A 24,598-nucleotide genomic window follows, 5' to 3' on the forward strand; every position below is an offset into this window, starting at 1 on the left:
TTAGCTAACGTTACTGTTGGTAATGAATGGTATGATGAATACAGTCAAGAGTAACAATAATGTACTGGTGCAGCCTACAGTTGTGAAACAGTATGGTCATAGCATTGATTTTGTAAAATTGAAGATTTTTAAATGGTTAAAATATTTACTCAATAGTTAAAGAAAAAAATATGTATAATTTGTAATTGATTAATATGCTAAAAAATCACAAGTTATGGTTTAAAAGGCTAATGATTTATGATGTGAAAGGTAAAACCGGGATTAAGTATTCCATGATGAGAAAAACTGTACCGTTCAAAGTTATTAATTTTCTCACTTTGTTTTACAGTGATGCATTTATGTGATGAAGTTGATGATACAATATATAATTATGTTTCTACACAGGTGAGGTTTTTGAGATGCCATGAAAATGGTGCCTGACGAGGGAAATGGCACGCCACCCATGACCCTGATCTCTGCCTTGACCCAAGGAGCTGGATCAAGATCAAGATCACCTTTTATGGAGGAGCCCATCCATTCTCCATTACTGAGTGTCACACTCCGGTGTGATAGTAGTATCACAACAATCTTTTCAACTTGACTCTTCTAACTTAGAAAGTACATTTTGTCAAATGAAACTGACTTGACTGACTATTTTAGACCTAGAAGGACCAGACAGATGGATCAAAACTAAATGAAACAGTTTATAACAGAAGGAACAAAACTGAACTTTAATGTAAATAACAAAAGCCAGTAGAAATCTGTTATTTTATGATGTCAGGGACACTTCAGTTAGTTTTGTCTTTGTATTACTGTACTTTCAGATGATGTTATCTCGTGAAATAAACTGTGTTCTAACTTACTGGTTCTACTTAGACAGTAGTTACAGCTGCAGTAGAAGGTACTGGGTAACTCCAGGACAACTACAGTGTAGTTGCAGGACAATTACAGTGTATTTGCACACTAAGGAGGGAATAACAAAGAATACTTTATAATACAGCCCGCTACTTTGTAGGTACTGGGTAACTCCGGGACAACTACATTGTAGTTGCAGGACAATTACAGTGTATTTGCACTCTAAGGAGGGAATAACAAAGAATACTTTATAATACAGCCCGTTACCCTCTACTTACTGGGTAACTCTAAGACAAGTACAGTGTAGGTGCATGACAGCTACTGTATAGGTGCAGACTAAGGAGGGAGTAACAGCCATTACTTTATAATACAGCCCGTTACCCTCTACTTACTGGGTAACTCTAAGACAAGTAGTGTGTAGGTGCATGACAGCTACTGTGTAGGTGCAGACTAAGGAGGGAGTAACAGCCATTACTTTATAATACAGCCCGTTACCCTCTACTTACTGGGTAACTCTAAGACAAGTAGTGTGTAGGTGCATGACAGCTACTGTATAGGTGCAGCGTAAGGAGGGAGTAACAGCCATTACTTTATAATACAGCCCGTTACCCTCTACTTACTGGGTAACTCTAAGACAAGTACAGTGTAGGTGCATGACAGCTACTGTATAGGTGCAGCGTAAGGAAGGAGTAACAGCCATTACTTTATAATACAGCCCGTTACCCTCTACTTACTGGGTAACTCTAAGACAAGTAGTGTGTAGGTGCATGACAGCTACTGTATAGGTGCAGCGTAAGGAGGGAGTAACAGCCATTACTTTATAATACAGCCCGTTACCCTCTACTTACTGGGTAACTCTAAGACAAGTAGTGTGTAGGTGCATGACAGCTACTGTATAGGTGCAGCGTAAGGAGGGAGTAACAGCCATTACTTTATAATACAGCCCGTTACCCTCTACTTACTGGGTAACTCTAAGACAAGTAGTGTGTAGGTGCATGACAGCTACTGTATAGGTGCAGACTAAGGAGGGGTAACAGTGCTCACTTACAGTAGGGTACTTACTGTACTTAAAGTTTATGAATGATCATGGATGTGGATGTGTCATGTGTTTTCTGGTTAATAAATAATAAAAACATTTTCTAACTCTCCGAATGACTCATTATTGTGGATGTATTACTGTATAGTTTGTGTTTTGCCCTTGGATGACAGAAATAGACTTTCATAGATGTGCATTTTAGAGAGGTAAGTTTGCTACCAGCCAGCCTGTTACTGTATTGGAAAATGTCCACACTCTATACCCATTTCTCACCTATTCCAAACCATACAATTAAATAATGAATAATAAATCTCTGAAATAGAGGTGAAATGTCGCTGCTGACACTTTTGGAAAACATGGATTGCAACTGTGCTCATATTGTACAGTAGACTATTTAATTTCTAATGTGCCTGGCAGGAGTTACACTGTAAGTCCGGGGAAAGTAGGACGTAATTGTACGGGAGTTACGCTCTAAGACACAACCTAGTTATACTGTAAAATGCGGGGTAATTAGTGGCGGAGTGAGCGAGAGTTACTGTGTAATTTGGTGTAAAGTAGGACAGGAGTTACGTGCCAAGACGCAGCCTAGTTAAACTGTAAAACAGCGAGAGTTACCCTGTACTTCTGTGGAAGTTGGTGTGAAGCAGGATGTAAGTTACGCGCTAAGACGCAGCCTAGTTACACTGTAAATGCACGGGGGAAACAAGGGGGAAAGTGAGCTGCAGTTACTCAGTACTTGTGTGAAATAAGCGGCAACCTACGCGGCAAGAGAGCGGTAGGTACGCTGTAAGTCGCGGGCCGTATTATGTAGTGCTACCTTCTTTCTTTCTTTCTTTCTTTCTTTCTTTCTTTCTTTCTTTCTTTCTTTCTTTCTTTTTATTTGTTCAACCAAGGTAATTTCACAACTTTAACAGTAAACATAGCAAATCACAGCATTTTCTTATTCCCTGGTTGGAAAGGAGCAGGGAGAAGATGCATCTTATATTGTCTGCCCCTCACTCAACACATAATTATTCTGAAATAATCTGTATATGATATATATAGAAACTACTGCTGATATAAAATAAATAGAAAATAAAATAATTGTGACTATCAAAATGAAACTAAACTTTGTGTGTGAGAGATAGATTCAGTTTGGTACTTACACTGTAGTGTCTGCACATGTTCAGATTGCGGTTGTGGTTTTTGAAAATTAATTTATTCACGTCGGGTTTTTCTAGATGTTGCATGAACTAATTTTGAATCAGATGAGAATCTTCTGGATTTCAAGACTGAATCGTCCTGGTTGATGTGACAGTGGTTTGAAATTGATCGTTAATCCTTGCTCAATGAAAAACAGGTTTAAAGTGAAGAAACTGAATGATGTTTTTAAGTTCTAAACCCTGTGGATGACGTCTCAGACAGGTCTGGTGAAACCTTCTAGGGAGTTAATCTGGACATAATGGGAACGAGCTGCAGCGACAATCAACAGGCTGAGCATCTGTGTCAGCGGCTGGATGTGACGGGATGAGTCCACGACGTTGACGGGAGGCGACCCTGCCAGAGTTTCACTCCTCGGCTACTCAACTGACTCTCTCTGCGACGCTAAACTTCTGGCTGCTCCCTGATTTAATGGTTTTATCAACAGAGCACAGACCGTGTAGCCGGCCTGACTCTACACGCTTCCCCGCTGATCCCTCCCTCCTGCTATAAGCCTATTCAGCTCCGTGGTTTCCTCCACAGAGGCTGGAGAGGGAAGGATGGAGGGATGGACGGATGGATAGAAGCTGAGCCGGAAAGAAAAGAGGGAGATGGATTTATTTGTGTTGGACTTTGGGGAAGCATCATTGTGTTAAATATACAGCAGAGAGCGCAGCGTTGCCTCTGAGAGTCCTCCACCATGGCCAGGGCCGTTGCTAGGAATTCTGGGCCCCCTTAAAGAATACTAAAGTGGGCCCCTCCCCCTAACTTTTCCTTTTTTTTTCTTAGACTACGTAATCGTTTTTTATTAAGCCTTCTTTGTTTTGATGCTAATGCAGCATTACACTGCAAAAACTCAAGTATCTTACCAAGAATATTTGTCTTATTTCTAGTCAAAATGTAATTTCTAGTCAAAACAAATCTCATTATACTTAAAATAAGGCACATCATATTAAAAGTAGCTTGTTTTTAGACACTTTTTTACTTCTTTCAAGCATATTTTCACTTGAAATAAGTAGAAAAAATCTGATAGTGGAGCAAGTTTTTCTTCCTTATTACAAGCACAAAAAACTTACTTTCACTGGCAGATTTTTCTATTTATTGTGAATTTAAGTGAAAATTATCTAAAAACAAGTTAATTTTTAGGTAATGAGTCTTATTTTAAGTGGAAAGAGATTAGTTTTGACTAGAAATGAGACATTTGGACAAGAAAGATGAAAGATGTTGAGTTTTTACAGTGTACTATGAGTATTAGTCAGGGTCTTACGCAGAATAAATCAGTCATACAAAGATTAGACTACTGGGGTTTTTTATGGGCCCCACTGGGCGCTGGGCCCCTAGAATTATCATCACCTTTCTCCCCTATACAACGGCCCTGACCATGGCTGCTGCTGCTGCTGCTGCTGCTGCTTTACATTCGGCTTCTACTGAAAAATGTAGTGGAACTTCTACTAAAACCTGCCTCATTCATCAAAGTGACACGTGCATCTATGACCACAGGCTTTTATTATGCATAGAGTGGGCATAAACCGATTCTGGAGTAATAAAATATCCCTCATAATTCAATCACGTTGTCATTCTCATTCTCATGTGTTGTTCTCATTCTCACTTTCTCCAAATGTGGAAAACTGGGAGGGCGGGGGGAAATGAGATCTCGCGGTCTAGATTACGAGTATCTATTAGATAGGAATGTTGTGTGGGTTGATATTAATATAGGAATTTACATTTAGATTGGCAGCGAAGGGAAAGAAACTGTGAGGATGGAAAGAAAGAAGGAAAAAGATTCCTCACCAGTCGTCTCCACGATGCCTTCGAGAATCACGACGATCTCGAACTGTTCGTTCATGAGCGAGCGCTGCGAGAGGTCAAAGAAGGGGCTCTTGGGATTGATCTCGTGGCAGATGGTGAGAGGGGAGACCAGGAAGAGCTGGTCGGCGCCTGTACCGAATCCCACGTCCAACTCGCACTGGTCCAGAGGCAGGAACTCGCCCTCGGGCGTCTGACGGGACTGAGGCACAGGAAGGAAAGCAAAGATGGAGAAGAAGGAGGAGAAGAAAGGAAAAGGGAGGGTTAGATGCATGTCCTAAAAGACACATATAAAGATATTTAACAGAAGCTCATTAAATTCTCATTAAATTGTTTTCAGGAAAACTAAAACCAAGTGTTCACTGTCAGAGGTTAAAGAGCTCATTTCACTGAGGCGTCAACATCTGAAGCTGAAGCATCAACTGATCACTGAAGAAGAACCAGCAGCTGCAGTTCCTCTCCTGACCACTAGGGTGAGTCTCCAACAGTGAGTCAGTCTCCATAGACTCAACGTGTTAAAGGTATAGTTCAACATTTTGGCAAATTGGCCCATTGCCATAATCCCTATAGTCAAAGCAGTAGGTTCGTTACCTTTAATTGTCGGTGCAAGCTGTTTTTAGAACGGCGGAGCAGAGCCGTGAGCTGCTCAGAGCTACACAACAGAGCTTAATGGATACATTTCTTGGTTTCCCTCTTCAAACTCATTAAATACACAATCCAACAACTCCACAACGCTCTGGTGGACAAGTTGTGACCTGCATATTCACCACGCTATGAGATAATAACAGAACGTTACCAGACAGAGTTGTTTTAGAGGGAAATTCATGCAAAACCACTGATGCTCGTCCCCATCAAACCAAGAAATCCCATGAGCCTCCGTAGCGTAGCTCTGAGCAGCTCGCGGCTCTGCTCCGCCGTTCTAAAAATAGCTTGCACCGACAATTAAAGGAAACAAACCTCCTGCTATGACTATAGGGGTTATGGCAATGGGCCAATTTGCCAAAATGTTGAACTATCCCTTTAAATAGCGTACAGAAACAGCTTTGGTCGTCACCGTTGATTAAGGATTGAAGTTATGTATAATTAAAATACAGGTTCAGATTTTTAGTCCAGGACTCTAAAGGTGATAGTTTGGGTTATTCGATGATTTACATTAAATCTTTACAATACAGATAAATTATCATCCTAAATTAAAAAACAATACATATGACACTCCAGTGTACAGTGGTTATAAAATAAAAAGGCAAAACAAAACAAAGTGACAACAACAACAAAAAACCTCCATAAAACGGTACAGTACAGCTCAAGCCAACATCCTAAAGCAGAAACATACATAAGGTATAGTTATTCTAATAACAGGATCTGGACTGGAGACTCAGTATCTGTGGTAGATCTGGGTCTCTACGCTGCAGTGAAGTGATATTTGGAGGTATCTTCAATTTTTTTTTTTCTCCGTGCTACGTCCTAAACCGTTGAATTTCACACTTCGGCCTCACGCTGAATCACACACAGCAGGTCAGCTGAGTAGTAAAGAGCTAGAAGATCAAACCTACACCGTCTAAACTGATATCAGCTCTTAAGGTGTTTTTCTTTCTTTCTTTCTTTCTTTTTTTTCCGTTGACCTCGTCCTCGTCCACAGGTCAACACATCGCTCAGCTCCTTTTCCTGATCCTTTAAATCTACTGCGGGTGATCCAACACCAACTGCAGCTCAAACAGCTCCACATCAAAACACAAGAGCATTTCCACCAGGCTCTCTTTTTCTCTGAGTCTCTGAAAATGACCTGTATCAATCATCCTCCTGGTTGGTGTGTACTATGCGCCTCCATCTGTTGCTTCTCTCTCTGTTTCTCTCTTGAACATCCTCAGACTTGGCACTTCACATTGATTTGCAGCAGCGTGTTCGGACAGGACTTTGCCTACAGAGTGTGAACCGGTGCGGAAGCATTTAATTGCCCAGATGATGTTGGAGGAGCACGGCACCAAGGTACTGGGGTGTATTTTCTCCTTTTCCTGTCTCATTCTGTTTAATCAGCCTGTTCACGTCCTTTTCTCCTCCTCCTCCTCCTCCTCTTCCCTCACTTAACAGTCTGTTTTTACTCGTTTCCACACATGTCCTCAGATTTACAGCCAGTTGAACTCACATCCTGCTGCTCTCCCAGAGAAAAGAGACTTGCAGCTTTAATGTTTTATTAATAATAATAATAATGCAATAATCTAATGGCCAGCAGCAGAGCTAAAACACTTTTTAATACGACCTTCAAAGGTTAAGATTTTCTATGCAAATCATCACATTTAGAGATAATGAGAAGGATCGAGTTCCTTTGAGCTAAAACACTCACAATCTTTCTTGAACAGCATCAAAAATACTTTCTTTTTTTCTTTTTTTTTTGCCTTATTCTGAGTTAATTAGCATAAAAAAAGATGATTTTCCTCCATAAGTCTTTACACCCTCTTCTCTTTTTCCACATTGTTTCACCACCAACCAATAATTTGGATGTGTCAGCCACCAGCCACCCACCCACACACACACACACACACACACACACACACACTGACTCTTCCTGCACCAAACACAACTTCATAATGATCGCCCACGCAGATACACACACGCATACACACACACACACACACTCCATTTCTGGATCTTCTGTTCTTGTTGTAAAATTTAAAAAAAATGAATAAATAATCAAAGCATTATTTCCTCTTTCAGCCTTTCTGAACATGTGTTTGTTCCTCCCCAAAAATGAGCTGATAATAAAGTCGTATTCGCCTCCAGCGCACTGGAAATTATAATAATTACATCATTTCTTTTTCTTTTTTTAATCATTACAACCCAGTAACTCACTGTTTGCTTGTTCCTCCTTCCGCTCGTAGCTCGTACTGTCTGGGTTTTTAGTGTTTCAGGATGTCGTAACAAGAATCTTGTAAAAGCGGTGATAAAAAAAAAGAGAAGCACTTCTTCTGCTGGAGACGGACTGTTGGAGATTAAAGCAAAAATATGTGGAAATAAAGACTTGGAGTTGTTCTTGTGTTGTTGTTTTTTAGGCTACTGTTAAGGCAGCCAGGCCTAGCTGTGTTAATGATGTGTTTTAGGAACAGAGCTGTTTTCATATGTACAGCGCCGGAGACAGAAGATGAAAAAGTGTCTTTGTTTACAATTTAATGCTTCGTTCACAACCCATAAATGTTTTATCACTGCAACAGCATGAAAAGAAAACAGTTGTTGGTGTTTGATATGTCCTGTGGGTTTTTTATCTAGGACAACTGTTTTGTCAGATACTATTTCTGTGTTTCATCAGAACCCAGAAGTTGAGTTTTTTCCAAGTTCTCAATCAGCTCGGTCATCAGAAACATTCCCTGGAGTCGAAATTTCAATAACCCTGACTTTACAATCCAAGATGGCTGCCCTGTAGTTTAACAGTGCAGAACTCTTTATTAGCTGCTTCGTCTTGTTTATTGTGTCATTAATTTAATGAAATTTAATGAAAATACATTGGGTAGCTACAGGAAATCTTCTATATATCAAGTTAATGGCAACGTAAAAGAACAAAACACAAATAAAGCTTACCATTAAAAATTTATAATCCATATCATTTAAATAGGATATCAAAATAATCCAAAAATAATCCTCCACATTACCTCAAAACAAACCATCAATAAAAAATCAAAGTCTGCAAAGTCATAATATAATTATATAAAAGTTTTTTTGACCAGAATTAAATCTATTTTTAAAAGAATTCACTGACGGAGCTTACACATCTCCTCTGAAGCTCATTCCAAACTCTTACTGTGTAATTTTGCAACAACAATGCTAACAACTACCTGAAGCCTGGTTGACTAGGATGTGACAGCATGCAGCATTACCTGCAAATTTTTGCAAACAACCGACTTCTAACATTAAACGAGAACGTTTTCAGGATAGTTAGTTGGTCATGCTAACGAAGCAGTTTGGCCAAAAATATCTTATGACAGAGAGTGTGTGTCTCACCCAAGGGGGCAGTTGTCGGTCTGAGAAGTGAAGCCCACTTCCGCGTTCAAAAAACTGCAATCCCCTCGGATTCCTCTGGGGGCTGGTGTCAGAAACGTTTTTTGGTCTCAATCGATAGTTTCTACCCCCGCACACACTCTGAGGGGGGTGAATTTTTTTTTTAACTCTACCGTTTTACTGTTATTAGGTTAAAACTCTGGCCAATTAGGGCGCGGAAACGTTGAGTGACAGGTCCGAGCAGCTCCGTGGACAGCTGCTTCGAGGCCAGTGGGCGGGTTCTCGGCCGGCCAATTCAACATGGCGCTGTTCAGGCCGCCATATTTGAGTCACAAAAACGACTCCCCAAAACCAATGGGAGACGTCACGAATGCTACGTCCATTCTTTTTACAGTCTATGGTCTCACCACCTCTGCATTACAGCCTACTTACAGCTGCTAAGTCATAATTGGACAATTTATGGTTTTTAATGTCTGTAAAAACCCCAAATTTGAGCAGAAAATTGACCATAATGAGATTATACTTTCACAAACGTTTTGAAGAAATGTCAGAGAGAAGTTCTGCTCTGGTTTTATATTTACAGGGGATTTAGTGTATTTCATTATATAGTTCTGAGTGATGGAGGACAACTGAAGAGGGATTTAAGTCAAAGTTTCAAATGATTTTCATTCGCTGCTGCTGTATCTTTGGTTCTGCTTCCTCTCCCACCCAGACCGCCGGCTCGCTGGCTCGCTGCTGCTGCTGCTGCTACACGTCAGAGCCTCGGCCTCGGCTCGACCCCGGTCCGACCTCACGGTGACATTGCCCCACAGCTCATCGCTCAGCCGAGACGCACACAGTGAATGAAGTGTGAGTAAACAGGCTTTGCATCGCCAGAAAACATTGTATTCTATTTCTATCGTCTGTGAATATCAATGAGACGCTCCTCTGGATTCATGTTGCAGGGCGATGTTCATGTCAGCGGAGGGGAGGGGGGGTATTATTGTTGTTCACTTGTTGGCGGCTTACAGGCCACTGAACGCTGCCTGGCTGGCATGGCTCCTCTATGTGGGTTATCTCATGCTAGCTTAGGGAAATTCTGCCTTTCACGTCCCGTCTTTGTCGCTTAAGATTAAAGAGATGGATGAGTGTATGCAAACATTGGCAGGCAAAGCTCCTTACAACAGACCAGCTAGGCCCCCGTTGGCGCTGCTCCTCCTTACGCCTCCTCTCCTCTCGCACGAAGATTCACAGATAGCTGGGCTTGTCTAGTGTCTTTCTCTAAATGTGACATCCTGTTCCGACAAATAAAACAGATTTCTCTCCCTGAGCTCTGACGGATTCAGACAGCGCTGCTTTTATTCTTTCCTTTTGGGGAGGTGGTACAGCAGAATCGCTTCGGGAGAGAGAGAGAGAGAGAGAGAGGTTTTCTGCTGGAAAATCAAATCTCATCTCTCCTCCTTTCCCTCGCCTCCTCCACGCCTGAATATTCAGCCGACTCGACGACGTGTCAGGTGTTCATTATCATTAGAAAGGCATTTTGCGTGCGTGGTTTTGTCTCGGCCTCGGCGTGTTTCTGTCGTTTCTGAGTGATGCTCATGGATGCAGACAGGTGACAAATAAAAATTGATTAGAGCTAAAGTGGCCAGTTGGTCGTCCTGCAGCTCCACTCCATGCTCTGCCAGCCTCAGCCTTCATCAATCAAGCTGGAGGGGTGAGAGTTGGGGGGATGGGGGTGGATGAGGGGCTTGTATGTATGTATGCAATCAGGTCTGCAGGATCGTGCAGCTCTAACACCTCTACATACGTCGAGAGGAATCTAATCTGGCCTCGGCTGTGTGAACGATGAACTGCTCAAATTAAATCCAGTGGAATGACAAGTCGGTCGATGGGACCTGGAATGAGCTGCAGTTTTCCCACCTTCAGCGGTGGAAATGTAAATGTGCACCGACTAAAGTGTCTGTGAAGCTGCAGCTGAACGTGACGAAGGCCAGTGTTGGGCAGTAGCGACGTTACACGTAGCGGCGCTACAAACTACATTTCTCAGTAGCGTGGTCGTAGCGTCGCTGTTTTCTACATCAAATAGCTTTTCAGTGGTTAAGCTATTTTATTATAACGCGGTAGCGTCTACAGAAGCTACATTTCCCCAGGCATCTCTAGACCCTAAACGCACCGCTTCCAAGTGACGTCATGTACGTATCCTCCTGCTGATGCCCGTCTGCTGCAGCGGAGCAGCACGCAGCAGGTGACAGAGGAGGAGGGAGAGAGGTGTAGGCCTAGCCTACTCCGAGTTAAGTCCGTGAATCAGGGCCGTAGCTGGACAACGTTATGTTTCTAATCGAGTCCTCAGAGAACAATTACCTAACGTTACACGTTTGCACACTTCCTCTGCAACCCAAAAATGAAGCTGCGCTCAGCGTCCAACACGCCAAACAGGGGTTTGAGGACACATTCACATTAAGGTATTTTCCCGAAGCTAACACAACAATCGCCAGCTAAGTTCACAATTCAGTCAGAAAACGTGTGTGTGTGTGTGTGTGTGTGTGTGGAAGGGCATTTAGGCAGGAAGAGGTAGGACAAATGACAAGAGAGAAGCTGTTACTCAAATATTATTTTAGCTATTATTTTAACTATTGAAATGAACATTTTTTGCCGATCTGTTTGTCTTAAAGTTTTATTGATCACTAGAGAGCAATGACTTGGAATGAAGTTGGTTTGATGTAAAAAAAAAAAAAAGCTTTGATGTAGCTAAGCTACTTTTGTCATTTTATCGTAGCGCAGCTTGCTACATTTCTCTGGTGGGTAGCTTCAGTGTAGTGAAGCTTCATTTCATGTAGAGTAACTTGTAGCTTAGCTCACTACATTTTCCAAGTAGCTTGCCCAACACTGACGACGGCTGAGTTTTTGAAAAGGTCACAGTCCACACAAACATCTGTCCTGCTCCTCCTCTTCCTCCTCCTCAACATCTGGTAAAGAGTGGAAGTGAAGAGGCAGTGACTGTTCTCAGGCCTCATTTTAATTTTAAATATTCTCCGTCTCTCTCTCAGCCTCACAGACGTTTAAAGTGTCGTGAAGAGGCTCAGAAGGTTTCCTCGTTAGTGTAGAGACTGAGACTGACTGTTAATACACAGGTTTGTTATTTTCTTGCAGTTTGAGCACTGGAACTGAAAAATGCTGCAGATTTAAGGGGATAGTTCAACATTTTGGCAAATTGCCCCATTGCCATAATCCCTATAGTCATGGCAGTAGGTTCGTTACCTTTAATTGTCGGTGCAAGCTATTTTTAGAACGGCGGAGCAGAGCCGTGAGCTGATCAGAGCTACACTACGGAGGCTCATGGGATTTCTTGGTTTCCCTCATCAAACTCATCACACAATCCAACAACTCCACAACGCTCTGGTGGACAAGTTGTGACCTGCACATTCACCACGCTATGAGATAATAACACAACGTTACCAGACAGAGTTGTTTTAGAGGAAAATACAGAGACTGCTTGATGAAAAACTGTCCCTGAAGGCAACATGCATCAGCAGTTTTGCATGAATTTACCTCTAAAACAACTCTGTCTGGTAACGTTGTGTTATTATCTCATAGCGTGGTGAATGTGCAGGTCACAACTTGTCCACCAGAGCGTTGTGGAGTTGTTGGATTGTGTATTTGTCAAGGATCATGGCCTCGGACTTGGAGGTGAAATACTCGCTGGTGAATATTTTCATGTTCATGTCTTCTGTCCGTCCCCTCCCCGGTGTGTTGATGCCTTCATGTGGACATCCTTTGGTAAATGGACCGCACTCACATCGACATCCACTAAAAGCTCTGTCGACCTGAGGCTCCACAGCCGACCTCAGGCCGACTTTACCTTTGATATTTTTACATTGTTGTGTTGCTGTTGTTGTTGTATTTTTAACACTCCTAAATGCGCTGACAGAGAGATTTGGGCGAGCACATTAACAAAGGCTGGTAGCTGTTTTTCCTCAGGTTTATGTTTATGTGCACTAATGGGACAGATGTTCACAAACTGAGGCTTCGCCCCAGAGGACAAACTGTCTGCACCGCCGCCCCTTTTTGGTTTTTTTTTTTATTTTTTAGTTTGACCAATGAGTGCCCACAGGACAAATGTGACAAATGTGACAACACAGTGATGTCAAACCAAGATGTTGGAGCAACACTCCTGCAGGTAAAATGAGATATAATCGTTAAAAGTTCGCTCACGTGTTAAAAAGCTGCACGACTTCATCACATGAGGATGGTTTCTGTGGCTTATTACTGTGAAATCATCCTGATCATGTCACTGTGGAGGCGGATTAAACCAAACCAAGGATAAGAAATAATAATCAGAGACACAGAGACATGATGTGGAAGTAGGGAACAGAGCTGCTGCTGTGTGTTTCATGTGTTTTCTTAAAGGGATAGTTCACCCAAAATTCAAATTTCACTCATTATCTACTCACCCTGATCATGTGGACTAAGGGCTGGGAGAAGTTTCAGAGTCCTCCGTGGCTTCTCTGAGTTACAGCGGGGCTCCGTGCAGCACTGCATGTCCATATGACGGTTGAGAACGGAGCTCACTTTTCTTCGTCCAAAAAGACACACCAAAAAACATCCAAATACCTCCATAGTGCTCGTCTGTGATGTCCCTCTCTCTTCCGCTATAAACAAGCTTAAAATACAGATTTATTTAATTTTTTTCTGAACAATTTCTCATGCCGGGGCTTCAATACAAGACAGACATTACAGACGAGCACTATGGAGGTATTTGGATGTTTTTTGGTGTGTCTTTTTGGACGAAGAAAAGTGAACTTCGTTCTTAACCGTCATATGGACATGCAGTGCTGCCCGGAGCCCCACTGTAACTCAGAGAAGCCACGGAGGTCTCTGAAACTTCTCCCAGCCCTTAGTCCACATGAGGGGGAGTAGATAATTTTGTATGTATGTGCGCGTGTGTTTGTGTATGTATCTGTATGTGGGCATGTGTATGTATGCATGTATGTATGTATAATTAGTGTGTATAAGTAAATTATATTCATGATTTCGTAACATAAGATATGTTTAGACAAGGATCTTAGTTAGTCATATGGAGAGGGGGTGGGAGTTTATAAGTTTTACTTCTTCTCACTCCTTTTCAAATATGTATTCTATATCTCATGTTTAAATGTTTCGTCTTATTCTCTTTTTTTATTATTTTATTTTCATATTCGAAATAAACACTTCAATCAATCAATAATGAGTGAAATTTGAATTTTGGGTGAACTATCCCTTTAAATCCTCGGTGTGAGATGTAGCCTAGTGACTCATGTCAGGATGTTCTTCTTGGCCACGGAAAATGTGAAAAAAAAATTGTTGCTGCCTCTAAATTTCTACTTGGCTGTGGAAACACTGTAATAACACTTGTGCATAATCACTGTCAGGGGTTTGTAGATGTTGTGTTCATTCAAGAAAAGGAAGAGGAAGAAAAATATTAATGCAATATTTTACAGCCTGTGGATTTCTGACTTCAGTCTCTGAGCTCAGACGTTACAAATCACATTTAAGTCCAAATATGACACTGTAAAGACAATTTCTGTCTCTCTCTCTCTCTGTGTTTTTTTTATTTGAGAGCACACACACTCATACACACTCATACACACCTGTGAAGACTCTGAATTATTCAGGAGTAGGACACAAAGCAGAGAGACCCAGTCCAGAGCTTCCTGGCTGTGGGGAATGCTAATCAATGGCTGCAGGGATTGGAGGCGTTTCCACAGCTCAACCACAACGTAATTGTATAATTGCCTCTATTTTTATTAGGAAAGAAATGGAAATCAATTCCACTGGTAGCTGCTTCAGCCTCCCACCTGGCTGGTATGTAACCCAGCTCCTCTATACCAGGGGTTCTCAACTAGTCTCACTCTGGGATCCACATTTTCCCATGGTCATTAAGTCGCGACCCACTTTTATAGAATTCAAACCAAGAATTTTTTTAAAGCCTTTAAAAACTCATTGTGCTCTTTATTGAGCAAAGTGCATTTCAGAGCACATGAATGAAGCTGAGGAGGACCATGACAACTGCATGTACGGAAGTGAATAAAAAACATATCAAACTGCACAAAATGGAGACCAACAAAACGATATATTTGACCTCTAATGCATCTCTGCATTCAGAGCATATTCACAAAAGTGAATAAATATCAAATTGCACAAAATAAAGACCCACAAAACAAGGTATTTTCACTGCATTCAGGCCACATTAATAAGAAACTGATATCTTTGCCTTAATGGAGCAAATAATAAGAAACTGAAGAGGACCATTAACTGCATGTGTTCACGTGTCTCGTGTGCCTTTCAAAATAAGTTATTTTTCAAAATAAAAGACATGTCCAACATCAGATGTGCATTAAATATTATTTAATTTTTTGACCAGCTGTCTGCGACCCATCCAGAACGGGTCCGCGACCCACTTTTGGGTCCCGACCCACCAGTTGAGAACCACTGCTCTATACGACCCTGAGGATTTCTCACACCACTCACACAATGAAAATGTTTTTAAAAGAAATCTGTCGCCAACTGGTTTTTATGTCTCTGAGCTTCTCTGCCACCACTCTCCATCACTTTCAATCAATTCCTCCACGCTCCCTCCTCCTCCTCCTTTTCCTTTCCTCCCACCCTCTCCCAGTAATACCAGAGTGATATTTGCCAGCCAGGATGTTCCACCACGATGCCCCGCGAGCCTGTCAGCGGACGGACGCCCTGCAAAGCTGCATTTCAGCTGCTCATGGTAGGACTCTGGCTGACAGCTCCCATTGGTCTGTCGCTCCCTTCTCTCTGCCGTCTGCTGTCACCCAGTAATCATGTGCGACAGCTCGGCGGGAGCTCTGCTGCTGCACGGACGGAACAACACGGTCCAATCACAGGCAGCGCCAACAAGTTGTTCACTTCTAAACCGGCTTCATCATCGTCAGTGGAGTGTGTATCTGACAGCTAATAATAACTTCATTTATATAGCACCTTTAAATGGATAAAGGGATCAACATTTTGGCAAATTGGCCCATTGCCATAATCCCTATAGTCATAGCAGTAGGTTCGCTTGATAAAACAACATATCAAGAGACAAGTCGCAAACAAATGCCATAAAAGCAATACAGCAACAACTGTTCATTAGATAAAATTAATAAAGGAGGCGGGGGTATACATGATAAAAGAAGATAAGATGAGATATGATAAGATTAAAAAAAATGGTATAAAAGAGTTAAAACAGAAGAAGGTGTAAAACTAAAGCTAAGAGCAGCTGAGTAAAACTGTGAGATGAAATAGGGCAATAGTGACGGGGCAATGACAGTAAATCTAAAAGTAGGATGGGGGCTAAACCAACTAGGAGAGTTAAGGTACATTACGTAAGATAGGGGAATAAAAATGATAGGAAACAATAAGAAGCCTGTGAATATTCTCATTTATCCAGGTCATAGTTATCTCAAGGAAATTTAAATCAAACGCAACTGGACTTGGTTATTTGCCTTGGAAGACAATAAAAAGACGATAAAAAGAAAAGGATCACATAAAGCAAGTGTGTAAAAATGGGGTTTTAAGAAGCTGTTTTAAAAGCCGACACTGAATCCGCATGCCTTATCTCCTCAGGCGGATTGTTCCAAAGCTGGGCTCTGATGGCAACTTTGGATTTCAGCCCTGACTTTGGAGCGACCAGGAGGATCTCAGGCGGAGTTCAGATATAAAGCTTGGAGCCAGACCAGTGCAAGCTTTAAATGTGATCAGTAAAATCCTAAAATCAATCATAAAACTAACTGGAAGCCAGAACAAGGGTGCAAAGACTGTCTGTTAAAGATGAACTCTCCAGGTCTGGCGTCTCCTCCTCTGTGTCTCTAACCCTCCTCTCCTCCATGTGCATTTGTTTCCAACAAAGAAGCCGGTGAGAAATCAATCCATGGAGTGCTGGATAACGTTATTTATCATCTACCATGTTAGCATGTGTATATCTGTGTAGTCTTATTTGTCATAAACAAGAGATTGCGGGTTACGGGTTAGCGCGTTACGTTTGTGTGACGGTGTTGCCATGGAGACGAGAGCTGGGACACCGGGTCGGAGGCTCTGATCTTACAAGGTTGGTTTTCAGCCAGTCAGAAGCCGAACCAATTCTGCTTTTTTCCAAAGTCACATGATGATGTTGTAGCTTCGTCCTCACAGCGGCATCGTTTCATTTCATCTCATCTCATCTCAGGGAGTTGGAGAAAAAAAAGAAGCTTCTGCTGATGACTCATTCGTGAAGCTGCATCTAAAACAGAGTGAATGAGCAACTTAAAAAAACCTCGGCCACATGAACTCTTTTTATTATTCTCAGAAACTTTGGCTGCATTTTATGTAATCACTGGTCCTTTTAAAAGTCGTCTCCTGCCACCGATGAGCCTGATTGAAACTGCAGCGCTGACTGAGCATCTATTGGTTTGTTCCATCGTCTTACAGCCTCCACTGTTTGAGAAGTTGGAGACGCTTAATGTCTGACTCGCAGCACAGTGGTTTAAAGGAGACATATTATGGAAATATCCCTTATTGAAGGCTCTTTAAAGGGACAACGAGGAGTTTATTTTATTTGGTTATAAAAAAGTCTCATATTAATGTGGATGAATCTCCGCTACCCACACTTGTTAATGGGCCCATTTTCGATAAATATATCGTTTTGTCTCTATCGTTATTTTGTTATTATTAGTGGTGGTGGAAATGCTGGTCGAGCCAACCAGCGTTTCTTTACTTTCGGTTTTGTGGCGAGTCATGAGAATTACGCCGCTGAATCGCCGTTTATAGTCGGAACTACGACGGTATGTGAACCTCTTTGAACCTCTGACTTTAATTCTTGATGAATGAAAACATGAGTCCGTCTTGCGCCGGTTGAAGAATTTCACGGTGCGCGTGGAGGCTCATAAATGTAGTGTGAAAACCAAGGGGGCAGTTGTCGGTCTGAGAAGTGAAGCTCACTTCCGCGTTCAAAAAACTGCAATCCCCTCGGATTCCTCTGGGAGCTGGTGTCAGAAGGGAGCATTCCCCATAGACCCCCATGTTAAAATCGCCGACTTTACATCCTCAGTAAACATGTTAAAAGCCTGGTGTCAGAACGTTTTTTCGTATCAATCGATAGTTTCTACCCCCGCACACACTCTGAGGGGGGTGAATTTTTTTTTAACTCTGCCGTTTTACTGTTATAAGGTTAAAACTCTGGCCAATTAGAGCGCGGAAACGTTGAGTGACAGGTCCGAGCAGCTCCGTGGACAGCTGCTTCGAGGCCAGTGGGCGGGAACTCGGCCGGCCAATCCAACATGGCGCTGTTCAGGCCGCCATATTTGAGTCACAAAAACGACTCCCCAAAACCAATGGGTGACGTCACGGACGCTACGTCCATTCTTTTTACAGTCTATGGTGAAAACGCTTCGCTTTTCCAAAACTCCTCGTTGTCCCTTTAACATATATTTAAGTGTGCTTGTTTTGCCTTCCAGCATCCAAAATGTGAGAATTGACAAAAAAAATCTGTAATTTTCAGGCTCCTGAGGTTGAAATCCATGTGGTTTTACCAGCTGTTCCCTCAGCTGTCTTCCAGTGATGTAATTAGTTTTCAAATTTGCATAACCCCACCCCTACCTGTGAGTACAGGTACAGGTAGAAGGGGTGGAGCCAGGTGAGCAGTGGTTCATTTGCATTTAAAGGGACAGGCACTGAAAGCAGCCGTTCTGGACAGGGCTGTTTAGAGAGGATGAAAAGAGCTGTGATGTTTGATCCTTGGGGGATTTTGACCAAAGCATGTCACAGACATGTTTTTAAGACACCTGGGAACTATTTTAAGGCTCATTTCTGCACCGATAACAGTTTTGTCACCTCTGGTTCTCTCTGCAGCCGTCCTCCATCTACTGTACGCGTGGCACTCCACGCTGAGCGCCACCTGTGCTGCTGCAGGTGTCCAGCAGCCGCCGTTTGCTGAAAGGTGCCAGACATGATTTCTATCTGACAAAGATTACACTGATTACACTGCTGACCTTTTCCTTCTGGTGCAGATGTACAGAGCATGTTGTTTTTTTGTTTTTTTCCCCCTCTCACCACCACGGTGAAGCTGCAGCCGTCATCACCGCAGAAAAAGACCAAAAATATTGTGCACGTGTGCGCGGGCAGATGGCCAGAGGCCCACTTCTAACCAAAAGGTCAGCGGGTTTCGTTTATTGCACTCAGGAAAAGGCTGCTTCTTTCATCTTACCCCCGCGCTGCACTAAGAGCAGTTCTGTGTCTGAAAAATCCCCAAACACATGAATGGGCCCGAGACTGAAGTGGCTGCTGCGCTCCAGCAGGAGTGCACCATGGATGGGATGTTCAAACAGCCGCAAAAAATAAAAATAAAAAACCTCCTCCCTCTCATCTTTCTTTAGACTCAGGTGGATACTTTACTGGCAATGCTACGGTGGCCCCGAGGGCTCAACGCACTGCAAAGACACAAATGGGCTTGAAGTGTTCCATGGGGACACGATAAAGTGAGGGTCCCTTGCTTTATTGTGTTTACTGAGTTCGTTTGGTTTATCAATATCACATGATTCATTGATTATAAGCACTATTAGCTTATAGTCTTCAGCCAGTTCCGTTGTTTTATTGTGTCCTCCAGAAACACCTCTGGCAAGTTAAAATGTGAGCAACACTTTTCAACCAGACACGTGTTGCGATGGATCATTTAACCAACACAGCAGTGGTGGGTAACTGTGGTTTCATCTTAAAGGAGACATATTCTGCCCCTTTTCCACAAATTAAAATATTTCCCAGGTGTCTTAAAAACATGTCTGTGACATACTTCAGTCAAAATACCCCAAGGATCAAAAATCACAGCTCTTTTCATCCTCTCTAAACAGCCCTGTTCAGAACAGCTGGTTTCAGTGCCTGTCCCTTTAAATGCAAATGAGCCACTGCTTGCCCCGCCCCTTCTACTGGTACCTGTACTTAGAGCACTGGAAAAGAGAGTAACAACACACATTGGTCCAATGGAAGCGCCTCCTGGTGGAGGAATATGGGTATTGCAAAAGCGCCCAAGAACTGACATCTCTGCATTATTGGTGAATGAGCGAGTGTGGTATTTTCAATAATTTAAGGACATTTATAGATCATAGCATCATCGTGGACCCCTTACAGATAAACATTAACACATAGGCAAAAAAACAAAAAAAACAGTTGTCTACATTAATGTTTCAATCTACATTTTGTAATAAACAAATTATAAGTATGGGCAAGTGGGCAACACACATAGTGAATGGGTTTTCTGGGCGCTTTTGCAATACCCACATCCTGCCACTAGGGGCGCAAAACCCTTACCACGGGAGTCAATGGTGGTGTCGTTCTTTTCCAGTGCTCTACCTGTACTCACAGGTAGGGGTGGGGTTATGCAAATTTGAAAACTAATTACATCACTGGAAGACAACTGAGGGAACAGCTGGTAAAACCGCATGGATTTCAATCTAGGGAGCCTGTAAATTACAGATTTATTTGTCAATTCTCACATTTTGGGGTCAGGAAGGCAAAACAAACACCTAAATATATGTTAAACAGCCTTCAAAAAGTGATATTTCCATAAAATGTCTCCTTTAAACCACTGTGCTGCGAGTCAGACATGAAGCGTCTCCAACTTCTCCATCAGTGGAGGCTGTGAGACGATGGACAGTGAAACAACATGACGAAGGTTCGACTGGAGATCGTGTTTCCATTCAAGCTGTTTTTAACTCCAACAGTGAACAAACAGATGCTCAGTCAGCGCTGCAGGTTTCAGGCTCATCGGTGGCAGGAGACGACTTTTAAAAGGACCAGTGATTAAAATGCAGTCAAAGTTTCTGAGAATAATCCAAAAAACTAATTCTCCCAGTCGGGAGAAATGAAGCTGAGGGGGAAGAAAAACTTAACGTTCACAGTTTTGATTTATGAAAAAACATTTGAGTTCATGTGGCCGAGGTTTTTTTTCTAAGTTGCTCATTCACTCTGTTTTAGATGCAGCTTCACGAACGAGTCATCAGCAGAAGCTTCTTTTTTTTCTCCAACTCCCTGAGATGAGATGAGATGAAATGAAATGATGCCGCTGACGTCTGAGCCACTTCAGATGAGGGACGAGCTGAAGAGGGCTGCAGCTCAACAGCACCACCAACATCTCCACACAGGGACTGCACCACTGACCACTCCACTCCAGCTTTCTACCTTCTGCTTTAAACAATGCTTCACTCATGATGAGTCACTTATTTTTTATAGTTTTTTTGTTGTGTTGTTTTGTTCTCCTGTGCTTTGGCTCTGGAGCTGCAGTAGCAACACACACACACACACACACACACACAAAAATAAAGAAATAATAACAAAGCTCTCTGGGTAAGAGAGTCTTTGAAGCGTAAGAAGAACGAGGTTAGACCACAGAGCCCTGCAGCGGAAAAACCACAAAACACACTAAAGAGCAGAGCCAAGAGAGTGAAGGGAGGCTGCATGAGAGTTTATAAAGCTGATGTGGTTGTGGTTGTTCTCCTGTTGCTCTTCTATACTGCTTCTTCTCTTTGTTGCTGCTCCACTTCTGGGTGAAAATACCACTTCACATGCTCTTAGAATAAGATTTTTTTCTCCTGCACTTCACAGCATCATCATCAGGTTTGTTGTTGCACAGATGGACAGAGACTTAATTGAGACGCTGCTGCTGCTGCTGCTGCTGCTGCTGCTGTTGGGGGTTTTAGTTTAAACCTGACCGGGGAAATCAGCGTAGACGAGTGTGAGATTATACTTCCTGTTCACTTCCTCCTCCACACTGGAGGCTGTGGAAGAGTTCAGTCCTCTCTGTCTTTCTCTCTCTCTCTCTGGTTGCATGCATCATTAAGCTGACCATCTCTGAGCTGGATGTGCAGGAGAACACGGACATAAACAAGCTGCAAGCACCTCACACTAATGCTGTTTGTCTTCTTTATGGCCCATTGTGCACGTTGAACACATGGACGGACGGATGGACGGACGGACGGACGAGGCTGAATGGAGCTTCAGTTCTTCTATTATGATGATTAGAAAGAAGAGGAACGTGCACCTTGCTGCTGTTTTGTGCTCGTTGTTGCATGAGGTTCATTAGCAGAACATCACCTGTGTGTCACTGTGTGTGTGTGAGGAGCGCTCAGATCCTGCGGTGCTTTGTGAAACACTTTAAATCTCAGGGAAGAGAGAAATAAAAAGAAGGAAACCAATAAAACAGGAAGCAGAGTAATGCGTTTCTTTAAGGTTCTCGTAAATCCACTTCGCTGCCTCCCAGGGCAACTCACTCACTCACTTCAGTCCAACTTTCTTTCTCTTCTCTTTCTCTTTCTCTTTCTCTCTGTCTCTACTCCACATCCACACACCTGCAGCTCCTCCTCTCTGTCACCTGTGTGGTTAAGGAGCTGCAGCTCGCTGGCCTGCAGCTTCCTGCAGCTGGAGCAGGATTAGGGTAATACCACCTTAAGCCGGTCTTTGTTCAGCAGCAGAGCGTTGAGGGATCTGCTCACAATTACACTTGGAATAAAGAAAAAGAAGCAGGTTCGTTTTAACGCTCTTGTTGTCTCCATCCTTCCTTCTATCCTTCCTTTCTCTCTTCCTTCTTTCCACAATCCTTTTTCCCTTCCTTCCTTCCTCCCTTCCTTTCTCCCTACCTTTCTTTCTGTCTTTCTTTCTTTCTTTCTTTCTTTCGTCCTTTCTTCTTCTTCCTTCCTCTTTTGATCCAATTGACCCTCCATCTATTTTTCCTTCCTTCTTTCCTCCCATCCTTCCCTTTGTCCTTCCTTCTTTCCCTCCTTCCTTCCTTCCTTCCTGCTTTCCCTTCCTTCCTTCCTTCCTCCTTCTTTCCCTTCGTCCTTCCTGCCTTCCTTCCCTCCTTCCTTCCTTCCTTCTTTCCCTTCGTCCTTCCTTCCTTCCCTCCTTCTTTCCTTACTTCCCTTCGTCCTTCCTGCCTTCCTTCCCTCCTTCCTTCCTTACTTCTTTCCCTTCATCCTTCCTGCCTTCCTTCCTTCCTTCTTTCCCTTCATCCTTCCTTCCTTCCCTTCTTCCTTATTTCCCTTCGTCCTTCCTGCCTGCCTTCCTTCCCTTCCTTCCTTCCTTCCTTCCTTCCTTCCTTCTTTCTTTCCCTTCGTCCTTCCTTCCTTCCCCTTCCTTACTTCTTTCCCTTCATCCTTCCTTCCTTCCCTCTTTCCCTTTGTCCTTCCTTAGTTACTTCTTTCCCTTCATCCTTCCTTCCTTCCTTCCTCCCTTCCTTCCTTATTTCCCTTCGTCCTTCCTTCCTTAGTTCTTTCCATTCGTCCTTCCTTCCTTCCTCCCTCCCTCCTGCCTTCCTTCCTTCCCTCCTTCTTTCCTTACTTCTTTCTCTTCGTCCTTCCTTCCTTCCTTCCTACCTTGACCCAGGTGGACAACAGGAGGTTAAAACCATTGATGTGAGCTGTCAGTCAGTCAGTCAGGAGAAAAGAGCCTGAGTGACATCTGCATAAAGAAGAAAAGAAGAAGCGCTCCTCCAGGCTGCAGAGAGACCAGAGGAGTCAATCTGCGTGTGTGAACTTCTTTTCTTACCTTGATGAGTTTGCAGCGGATCTGCGCGGACACCATGTGGCTGTTGCGCAGGTTTCCCACGCGGAACATGAGGCACAGTTTCCCGTCGCGCTGAGAGATGACCGCGTCCTGACTGAACATGAGCGTCTCCGCGCGCTTCTTGGGCTGCGACATCTTGATGAACATGCAGCCGATGAGGAAGGCGTCCACGATGGAGCCCAGCAGCGACTGGAAGAGGAAGAGGATGATGCCCTCGGGACACTTCTCCGTGATGTAGCGGTAGCCGTAGCCGATGGTCGCCTCGGTCTCGATGAAGAAGAGGAACGCGGAGGGGAAGTTGTAAACATTGGCCACGCACGGGGTGTAGGACGCGTCGTGGCCGTGGTTCAAGTCCCCGCGGATGTAGGCGATGATCCACCACATCGAAGCCATGACCAGCCAGGCGATGGTGTAGGTGAGGATGAAGATGAGCAGGTTCCAGCGCCACTTCAGGTCCACTAAGGTGGTGAAGAGGTCGGACAGGTAGCGGCTCGTCTCCCCGCCGAGGTTCCCGTGCTGCACGTTGCAGCGGCCGTTTTTATCCACGAAGCGCTGCCGCTTCTTCTTCACCGGAGCGGAGGAGAAGGTGGTGGCGCGGTTCGTGTTCACCACCTGGTAGTCCTCGCCGAATTTCCTCCGAAGTGCCGCCATTTGATTTTGGAAAGCTCTTCTTCTTCCTGAAAGTGAAGTGAAGGCAGCAGAACTTCTCCTTCTCCTCTTTTAATCCATCGTGTCTTTCTCTGCTGCTCTGGTTTTGGTTTGGCTTCAGTTACCTGCAGTGCGTAAAATGCGCCATGGACACTTCATTGCGCACCGGAAAAAATCCAACGAAACAAAGCAAAGAGTAAAAAAAACACAACAAAACAGAGGTTTGTGTGTGTGAGGTATTGATGAAGAACAGCTCTGCTCCTCTCCTCCGGTTCCTCCTGTTCCTCTACATGACACCGTCTCCGCTGGCAGCGCGCTCTGCTCTGCTCCCTCTGCTCTCCACTCTCCACTCTACGAGTCTACGAGCAGCCGTGGACCATTCACACACAGAGAGGGAGAGAGAGAGAGAGAGAGAGAGATGAGAGAGAAAATGGGAGGGAGGGAAGAGAGGAAGAGAGGAGGGGAGAGTTACACAAGACTGCGCTTGTGTGTGTGGAGAGAGAGGGAGCGGGGGGATGGATGGATGATGTGGGCAACTTGACTCCTCCTCACCGTGGT

The 24,598-nt window shown here is 43.5% G+C and overlaps 1 protein-coding gene across 1 annotated transcript in view; it reads right to left on the minus strand.

Moving 5' to 3' along the window:
• kcnj19a (potassium inwardly rectifying channel subfamily J member 19a) overlaps nucleotides 1-24,388 on the minus strand; it is a 31,229-nt gene extending 6,841 nt beyond the window's left edge. The window contains exons 1-2 of the mRNA XM_085783387.1: nucleotides 23,375-24,388; nucleotides 4,841-5,057 (exon numbers count right to left, since the gene is read on the minus strand). Coding sequence (XP_085639513.1) covers nucleotides 4,841-5,057; nucleotides 23,375-24,043 — 886 coding nt within the window. The 5' untranslated portion in view covers nucleotides 24,044-24,388. The remainder of the gene's footprint in view (nucleotides 1-4,840; nucleotides 5,058-23,374) is intronic.
• Nucleotides 24,389-24,598: the final 210 nt, after the last annotated feature.

The sequence above is a fragment of the Trachurus japonicus genome, chromosome 8 (genome assembly GCF_045865225.1).
Source record: "Trachurus japonicus isolate A0001 chromosome 8, Traja_1.0".
Classification (NCBI taxonomy): domain Eukaryota; kingdom Metazoa; phylum Chordata; class Actinopteri; order Carangiformes; family Carangidae; genus Trachurus; species Trachurus japonicus.